This window comes from Microtus ochrogaster, linkage group LG4, assembly GCF_000317375.1.
Source record: "Microtus ochrogaster isolate Prairie Vole_2 linkage group LG4, MicOch1.0, whole genome shotgun sequence".
Taxonomy (NCBI): domain Eukaryota; kingdom Metazoa; phylum Chordata; class Mammalia; order Rodentia; family Cricetidae; genus Microtus; species Microtus ochrogaster.
Genome location: NC_022030.1, coordinates 39040377 through 39049911, shown reverse-complemented (window position 1 = coordinate 39049911; position 9535 = coordinate 39040377). Strand labels below are relative to the sequence as shown.

General features: G+C 44.7%; 1 protein-coding gene across 1 annotated transcript; it reads left to right on the top strand.

Moving 5' to 3' along the window:
- The first annotated feature begins 5323 nt into the window (after positions 1 to 5323).
- On the top strand, positions 5324 to 6906 carry LOC101989785 (PC-esterase domain-containing protein 1B-like). Its single transcript, XM_005361523.2, has 2 exons — positions 5324 to 6395; positions 6839 to 6906. Exons 1-2 carry the CDS (start codon positions 5324 to 5326, stop codon positions 6904 to 6906), a joined length of 1140 nt encoding a protein of 379 aa, XP_005361580.2.
- Positions 6907 to 9535: the final 2629 nt, after the last annotated feature.

Here is a 9535-nt window from a genome sequence, read left to right as displayed (position 1 = left end):
AACAGTAGAAGGTAAAGGCAAAATGAGTCATGAGTGCGAGGCATTATCCAAAACGGCAGATTAGAGTTTAGGCAGCGTTGCTTTAACAAAAGAGGTGATAATCCACATCTGGAATTGTGTGCATCAAGCCACACCTGGAAAACTGGATTTGCTTTTGAATGCCACAGATGTCTTGTGACATATTCTGAGGGGAGTAACTAGGAACAGAGAAGAGATTTTTTAACTAGAACCAACCCCAACAGGTGGCCTGGCTTTAGTAACTGGTAAAATGACAACTTGAATCTGAAGGTTTTGCTGTTACTGCTCAATCAACAAGCTAAATAAGAGTAAGGAACAGAGAGACAGGGGAAAATATGCTTGTTTTTCTACTCACTCCCAAATATGCAGGACAGAGAATTTGTATCATAAACTTAGTCCTTTCGGGAGAGAAAAGGGACATTGTCTCACAAGCATTCACAATATTACCACACAGGGCGGCTCTTTCTGTGGCCTGGTGGCATACTTCTGAGTGGCCTACTGTTTGTGTTCATGGAGTGTACAGACATGTGCAAACACACAATGAGAACCATGCATTGGTATTGTAAATAACTGAAGAGATTTAAGGCTAATATTTAAAAAGAAAAACAGAGATTAGTGGTCTCCAAATAACATTAAAGACACTGGAGAATAATTATGACAATCCTCTAATATCTCAAGATATAAAGCGGTATTTTTTAAAAAATGAAACTTTTTTATACTATTTGATTGATTTGGGAATTTCATATCATGAACCCCAAGCACACTCACTTCCCAGTCCCTCCCAGGTCTGTTCCCCTCACCCTTAGGACGAAAAGATACTTCAATCTGTGTATCTCACTCAGATTGGAACTTGGTCCAACTCACAATGGCCAGCCCCTTAAAGAAAACAGCCTTCCCTGCCTGCACCTCTGCCAGAAGCCATCAACTGCGGAGAGCTACACTTCAGTATCCTTATCACAACTTTTAAGAGCTCTCTTCCATTGATTTCTGTCTAGGCTGCTTTTTTTTTCCGGCGTAGGGGAGGGAGGATTCTCCCCAAAGCCTTCTATACCTGTTTCTCAACTATGACTCTGCAGTCGTTAATACAATGGCAAAAGCAGCTTCTTTGCCTTCTACTGGCCGTGGGAGCAGAGGCCATGGATTTACACATGGTTTCTGAGACGGCATCGTCCATGGGCGCCCACATGGTCCCCAGCATCAGCACATGCCACAGAATTGAGCGTGGTCTCTGGTGGCAGTACAGACCACGGAGGTCAGCATGGCCCTCTGCCATTGCACAGGCCAGGGACCCCATCAGAACCCTCAGCAGCAGCACTGGCCAAGGACATGGCCTCGGGTGGCAGTGTGAGCCATTCACAGCAACATGGTCCTCAGCAGCAGCGGCGGCGGCACAGACCTCGGATGTCGGCATGGATTCAGGCTTCAGTACGAACCACAGACATCTGTGTGGCCTTCGGTACAGCATTGGCCATGGTCATCCACACAGATCCCAGCTGCAGTAGGACGATGGGCCCAGACATGGACCAGAATCGAAGGCTCTTAACAGCCCAGTTTTCTTTCCCTTTCCTCCCTTTCTCACTTCTGTTTCTTCTTCCCATTCCCCTCCTCTTTCCTTCCCTTCCTCCCTTTCTTCTTTCAAGACAGTAACTTGAGTACATATCCTCGGATCCAGTCATGCTCAGCTGCTGTTTCCACGTCCTGAGGACAGAACAATCTCTCAGGGAGGGCAACCCTCCTCTACACATGATGGGTGTAAGAACACAGACTGGGCGACTCTAAGCAGAAGTATTACTCAGGCAATACAAGTATTAGGTGGGTGTCGGGACAGTTTTTTAAAGATCTCTCCCAATAATGAATTTCCATGGTTTACTGTTTGCATCCCAGAAACATGTATTGACTTATTGGCCACACAGTCAAAATAATTTTAAAAGCTGAGGAAACATGAACAAATGGAAACAAGTAATTTTCTCATCGGGTTTAAATCTGAGGGAATAAGAAAATGATAAGGTAATCATAAAGTAATAACAATAAAATGCCATGTAACAGTAAAGGTTATAACGAAAAATAAAGCAGGGTATAGAAGCTGCTGGCAAGAGGGAAAGTGGGCCGGATAAAGACAGTCAGCAAAGGCCTCTCTAGGCAGTGAGAGGCCTCATTATCTCATCTTTACCTCCTCATTATCCGGATCTTCATTTTCAGTCTATGCCTTCCTAGGGCCTGATTTTTCTTTCACATCTTTCTTACCATCAACATGATTAACTCTTAACTCTTACAACCAGAATGATGTTCTAAACTCTGAAGAATTTAGGGGTGAAACTGTTACCATAAAGTTTGAAATCTGACTCTGCCAGGCACTTTGGCCCATGCATGGGTGCAGCTGTACACCTCTAGCCATACACTTCACTCGCCCCATTCAAAATGTCTTAATACTTTGGTTTAGCTCTGCTTTTTTTTTTAAATCTTAAGCTATTTATTAAAGTAGAGAGGACATATTTATTCATCTATGTTTCCTATCCATCTCAAGGAAATTTTATTTCACCAACTGGATATGCCATCTTCTTTATTATTGAATAAATAAATAAATATAGATATTTAATTTGAAATTTATATTTCACTGCATGGGAGTCAAAATATACTGAAATTAACATGTGACCAAATCTGCTTCTGAGGGGGGGAGTATTGTTATCATAGACTCTTCAAAACTAAGAGGAAGGCAAACTAATTGGACTATAGAATCCAAATTATACACAAACCTAAATAACTTATTGATATAATCTTTCTTAATTTTTTCTATGTGTGTGCTTAGCCAAAGTACAAAGAGATATTTGGAGGGTCATTTTTAAAAGATTATTAGAATAAGAAATAATTTTCAAGATTCTACAAAAGCAGTATGTCAAAAGGTATTGCTTCAACTTTCTATATGCAGATTCATAATGTGAAAATTATCTTAGAAATTATTTCTTACACTATCAATCACCATCTCAGAGAAACAATTTTAGCAAAGTAAAATTAAATATGCAAGATACTTGTCTCTGTAGTTAAAAAAAAATAAAGTGACTGATAGATGAAAGGCAAGCATGATTCCTTATTGTTTTGATTACACCAAAATTATAGATACAGTTTTAAAATGAAAACTAGTCCTAAAACCTAAGAGATTTTCAATGAGAGAAATTCCTAGAGGAGAAAGGGCAGTTGAATCGCTGGAGAAGACAGAGTGGAATAAAGATGGCTTAAAATGTCCCAAGAAGATGTGAGTAGAACCTCAGAGGTTCTGTCTGCCCAGAGCAGCGTGGACACTATGCACAACTGTAGAACGGCAGAACCTCCTGGAAGGTAAGACCTGCTCCTCTGACATCCTTCCTTCCTGAACACTGAGACAATGGTGGTGTCAGACTTCAACGCTGGCTTCAGAAGCAAACCTAACTGTTCTTCACATCCCTGCCCAGGTAAGTGCCCTAAATCTCTGGTTTCTCTTAGCTCCCAAACGAAGCACTATTCCACTGAGTTTCCCAAACACCTGTTAAATGGTCTAAGATAACCTAGCGACAAGGGAATCTTAAGCAGATTCCATGGGGGCTAAATAGCATCTACAAGTGCACCCAAAGAAAAAGAAAGTGGCCTTCTTTTTTTGACTCTCTGAGGTTAGACCTGCTTGAGTAAGTATATGAAAGATTTGGGGTTTAACATATTCAGGCTATGCAGATGAAAACCCAGAAAGAAAAAAAACAGAGAGAGAGAGAAAAAAAAAAGAAAACCCAGAAAGAAATAAAAACCGCTATACATGGGCTGGAGAAATGGCTGAGGTTAAGATCACTGGCTGCCCCTCCAGAGGTCCTGAGTTCAATTCTCAGCAACCACATGGTGACTCACAACCATCTGCAATGAGATCTGGTGCACAGGCATACATGCAGGCAGAACACTGGATACGAAATAAATAAATAAATCTTTAAAAAGAAAAAAACATTATTCTCAAAAACCATTATTTACACCAGTAAGAACGGACCCAGTCACCCCCCAAAAACAATTTGAGACTTTGGTTTTCCTTTCTCTTTGGATACTAACCTTCACTATGTGATAAATAGCCCAGGCTGGCCACAAACTCACTAGCCTCCTGTCTCTTCCTCCTAGGACTACAAAGCATGCGCTACACCAGATAGGCAAAAACATTTCTTAAAGCGTTAGCTGTACCGCCATCCTGCAGCTTTACAATGACAATACTGGGTTTATTCAAAATAAAGAAAATGCAGGTCTACTCGAAACCTGTTCAGGATGTTCGGCAGTGCTGTTTGTGACAGACAAAACCTGCCAACAACCCAGCTGTCCTTCCAATGGGCGCTTCAGGGAGCCAAAAGAAAAAAGGACAGACATCTCCGTCGCCAGTAAACTCACCTAGTTCAGACAACAAGTTCAGACTTTGGAAAGTTGACAAATGCAGGGGACAATGAGGGTAGGGTGGGGGTGGGGAGATTCCTCGTGGTCACACACTGTACAATCCCACCTACATAGAATTCCTGAAATGGTGAATTGTGTAAATGGAGATTATTTTAAGTGGCTACCAGGAGTTAGGGAGTGGGACCGTGAAGGAGACAAGAAGCCAACGCAAGTACAAACGTATCTTGTAGCAAGAAAACAGCCCATATACCTTCGTACAGAGATAACCTAAGTCCTTAAGGATTTCACGGTTACAGGAAAGCTGGAAAAAGGTACGTGAGAATTCTCTATTATTTCTTACAACGGGCTGTGCTTTCTACCCATCGTGGCTTGCAGTGTCACCATGGCCGTAGATCGGTGAGTGTCAGATCGGTGAGTTCTACCCTCCAGAACGGACTCTCCCCACAATGGAAACACAAAGAAAAAAAAGTCAACTAGAGTAAGGTTCGCGGTAAAGAAAGCAGCTAGAGAAAGCACCCTCAAGGCATTCCAGACAGAGCTGCAGACGTTAACAAGGCGCTGGAGGCCAAAAAGACCTTAGCCGTGCTGAGACCCTGGCTGAGGCCACTCTAGACAGCAGAAGCAAGAGGGCCCATGCCCAGGGCACCCGCCTGTACTCCCGGGGTGCCGCTACTTCCTGATGAGGTGCTAAGCCTCCCATCCACCAGGTGGAGCCTGGACGCACGCAACACTTTTCAGGGTTCAGAGGTCACACCGTGGGCGGTGGCAAACCGGATGAGGCAGTCTACAGCCTCAGGAGCTCAAGCTTGCTGTCCTTAACCTCGCGGCCAGAAAGCTGCACGGAGCGCTCCACTGCGAGCTTCTCCGCTTTCCCTGAGCTCCCTGGAAAGGAGCTCCCACCAAGGAAGCCATCATGCCCCACCTCCGAGCTCACGAAGTCCAGAAGCTCTTGCATAACAAGTTCGTCGTCATCCTGGGGGACTCCATCCAGCGCGCTGTGTACAAGGACCTGGTTCTCCTGCTGCAGAAAGACTGCTTGCTGTCTTCCAATCAGCTGAAGAGTAAAGGTGAGCTGAGCTTCGAGCACGACGTGCTGCTGGAGGGCGGCAGGTGGGGACGCATGCACAATGGCACCCACTACCGCGAGGTGCGCCAGTTCTGCTCGGGCCACCACTTGGTGCGCTTCTACTTCCTCACACGTGCCTACTCTCCCTACGTCGAGGACATCCTGCACCAGCTGCGCTGGGGCCACTATGCCCCTGACTTGGTGGTGATGAACTCTTGCCTCTGGGACTTGTCCAGATATGGACGCAACTTCCGTAGGCGCTACCAAGAGGACCTGGAGAAGCTGTTCAGCCGCCTGGATCAAGTGCTGCCTGCCTCCTGCCTCCTGGTGTGGAACACTGCCATGCCTATCGCCGAGGTCGTATCTGGGGGCTTCATCCTGCCTGATGGGCCAGCCTGCCCCACGCGCCTGCGCGAGGATGTGATGGAGGCCAACTTCTACAGCTCAGCGGAGGCCGTGAGGCGTGGCTTCGATGTGCTGGATCTCCACTTCCACTTCCGCCATGCGGGGCAGCACCGACTGAGTGATGGCGTCCACTGGGACGAGCGGGCACACCGCCACCTCTCACAGCTGCTGCTGGCACACGTGGCAGACGCCTGGGGCGTGGTCCTCCCAGCTCACAACCCTGTGGGCAGGTGGATCAGGGATGTTCCCGCTCAGAGACAGCCAGACCGGGCAGATAGATGGCAGCCTCGAGACCACGACAGGCGTGAGGTTCGTGAAGCCCCTGAGTCCAGGCACTCTTCCTCTCCCAGGTACCACCGCCACAGTCCTCAGAGATCTTCCTCTCATGCGCGAAACCTGCCAAGCCGCAGAGAAGACGCCATGTTCTCCTCTCCATCCTCCCAGCAACAGCCATTTCGCAGAGTTTCCCCGAGGCGCAGGAATGAGCATAACAGGGAATCCAGCTCAGCATATCGTGAGCAGAGGCCAGGCCCCATCCGCAGAATCTCTACCCACCACCGAAACAGAGAGTCAACCCCTTATCCTTCCAGACACCACAATGAGCCACATAGGTCCCATCGAAGGCATAGCCATCGACCGACCTAAACCCACGCAGAGGCAAGGTCTTCATAGCTAGACCCAGGGTTGCCTGCCAACAGGGTCCTTAAAGCTGCCTGGTTCTGTAGCATAGCCTTCAGCAACCCTATCTGAAGGTAATTTGGTTTGTTGTTTTTCTGGCTATTTCTTGGGGAGGAACTCCAGAGCTGGGATACCTCCCCATGCAATTATTGCACCGATTAGCATTTGTGTTGGAACTAATCCACATGGAAAAGCACTCAACCCCCTAAGAAAGAGAGAAAGCATAGAAATGGATTAAATCTTAAAGCGTTAACCTGAGTTGACATTTTTTTCCTCTAGCAAAAGTAAAAACGCTGATTCGAAACTTCATCTTTGTCATCTTTACCATCGGTTTCAGCGTGTGCTAAGAGAACCTAATCTCCAAACATTCACAGTAAGGAGATGTATTGGAGATTCTGTAGCTGTATTTGTAGGTGTGAAAATAGCACTCTCCTTTAAAAGCACAACCACTGCCGCAATACAAGAAATCTGTTTGCTAGACTATTATAATCTCCATTGGTTTAAGTTCATCAAATGCCTGGCATCTTTTGTTTTTTCATTTTTCTGAGGTCTCATACATTCACAGGAGAATATTTTGGAGAATGAATTCTACCTCACCTATTACCTACTCTCATTCTCCATCCCCGTTTTCATTTTTGTTGTTGTTTTATCTGTGATCCACTAAGTTTAATTAGGGTTGCTTTCACGAGCCTGGAGCCAGTGTTCCAACAATTTTGGGTTTTCAGTAAAATGGCATGGGAAATACTGAGAGGTTTCTGAAACCTGGGAATCCACAGAGCACGGCCCCAGCCCTGCTGCCACCATCATCACACACCACACATGGCCATGGGTTACACTTGGTGAATTTATGTTCCTAAGTCATTACTCCAACTCTGTCTACTTTAGCATTTGCTATTGGAGTTGGGTATCCTTTAGGCATGCAAATATGCTGTGTATCTGTCATGACAGTCACTGTCTTTAAAAAATCATTTCACTCCATCTTTGTGTCACTCCCCCCTTCAGATCTCTAGAAACCAAGGCTCTATAACTGTTATCACAATTATGAACATAGATCGTTCCAGAGATTCACTAGATAAAATGTGTTACCTTGATGTTCAACTGTTTGTTTTTGCATTTCACCTGCTGAAGAAAATCTTGGTTGCTTCCCAGTTGGGACAATCATGAATAAAATCGTTATATATCTATCTGTGTGCACATGTGTGGGTTTTTGTATGGATGTAAGGTTTCAGTTCATCCAAGCAAACATTGATGCTGCTGTTGGATTGTGGCACGGTGACTATGTTAAGTTTGTAAGACCATACCTTGCTGAGAACATAGCTTAGCCATGGGATGCATTCCTAGGATGCATGAGACCAGAGCTTCAGTCCCCAATGCTACGAAACAAACATGGTCTATGTATTTTTTTCATGAGTCTGTATGTTTGTGTTTGCTTGCCTTTAGTACACCTTTGAATTTTTTGGTCAAAGCGGAACATAGAATACTAGGAACTGTGTTAAATAGACTGTTGACTGTTAAGTCACCAAGGCATGGTGGGAAGAGAAGCAGTCTTGAGTCCTCTGATTCCATCTGTGTCACATGGGCCTCTACCACCAGGGTTTGACCTTCATAGCCTTCACAGTGTCTTTCCAACTTAGGAAGGACTTGACTTGAGGGGGCTGGAGTCAGCATTTCTTATTTGTTAGATTAGTTAGGCTTGTATGAAAACACAGTAGTGGATTAGGTAACTGGCGAAATAGGTGAAAGTTCTTGGAAACTTTCAAAGTGGCTGCTCTTTGCTCTTCCTGACAGAAGTCTGAGAGGACATTTTCCCTCATCCTGTACTTTGACCATCCGATAAGTCTCCTGGAACTAAAGCTTACGGAGCACAACTCCCACTGAGTTCCTCTGAAGGTTTTAGAATTCACATTTGTGTGTCATGAGCCTCTGGCAATTAGCCACTTAGAATTTAGCTTTTCTTCCCTGGAATTAGTACCCACAAAAATTCTCCTTAACTAAGTAAAGAATGAACTAAAGAATGATATTGCACAGGGCTTTGTTTGGTCCATCTTTGCATCCTTTCCCTGACATAAGCACAGCAAAGTCCTGGACCAGAAGCCGACCAGAAAGGTAAACAAAACAAAGCAGACATCATTACGTCTAACTGTAGCATGCGAGCTGGGTGCTGAAAGCAGGTTTCCATCGCTTTTTTTCAATAACCAATGCAAGGGAACTTCAGTGATGAAAATAGACATTAGTGAATTTTGGTAGAGCATTTGCAGGCACTAGGATACTCTCTGGAAATAAATATATTTGAACATCCCTTTGCTCTTAAGTTGATATTGAGTCTCCTTGTGTCTAACTTGTCATGATTCTCCATTTGGAAAAAAGAACCAATTCTTATAACACCTTTGTTAGACTCTCCCCACATTTTCATAGGCCATAAACTCACTAATGCATACACATGGCAGGGGCCAAGTCTCGTCTCAATGCATCTTATGTCACGATACACTCATCAATCCACCATGGACGGAGAAAAGACTCCAACCACACCACCTCTCTGCTGGGGTTTTGTGCATGCTGCTTAATTTCACTGCATCTGGCAAGCCATTCTTTACTGGAGATTCTAACAGCCTTTGAGTGCACCGTGCTCTATCACTTACGTACGGGTTATATTGATCTTTCTGGTGTATGCTCTAAAGTGGCTGGCATCAAAAGCCAGAGAGGCAGCCGGGTTGAGCAGCATGGGCCATTTACAAACTTCAGGATGAGATGCCGCAGGATGCCAGGGAAAATGTTTTTGTTTTTCCAGAGGGAACCATAGTTCATGAAATGCGGTTAGTGTACCATTTTTGTATACCCTTAAAATCATTTTATAACCACACTGAGTGCCTCTAAACATTAAATATATTTTATAAGTAGTTGGTTAACTAGCTGTTGTATGCTTTAAATAGTAAATAAAATGGAAAGGCACTAAACAGTGACTATATTTCATGGAGT

Excerpts from the sequence above, each read along its gene's own strand:
- LOC101989785 (XM_005361523.2), top strand. The coding sequence starts at position 5,324 with ATGCCCCACCTCCGAGCTCACGAAGTCCAGAAGCTCTTGCATAACAAG. Across the intron at positions 6,396-6,838 it reads GGAATCCAGCTCAGCATATC|CAAAAGTAAAAACGCTGATT; the intron begins GTGAGCAGAGGC and ends TTTTTCCTCTAG.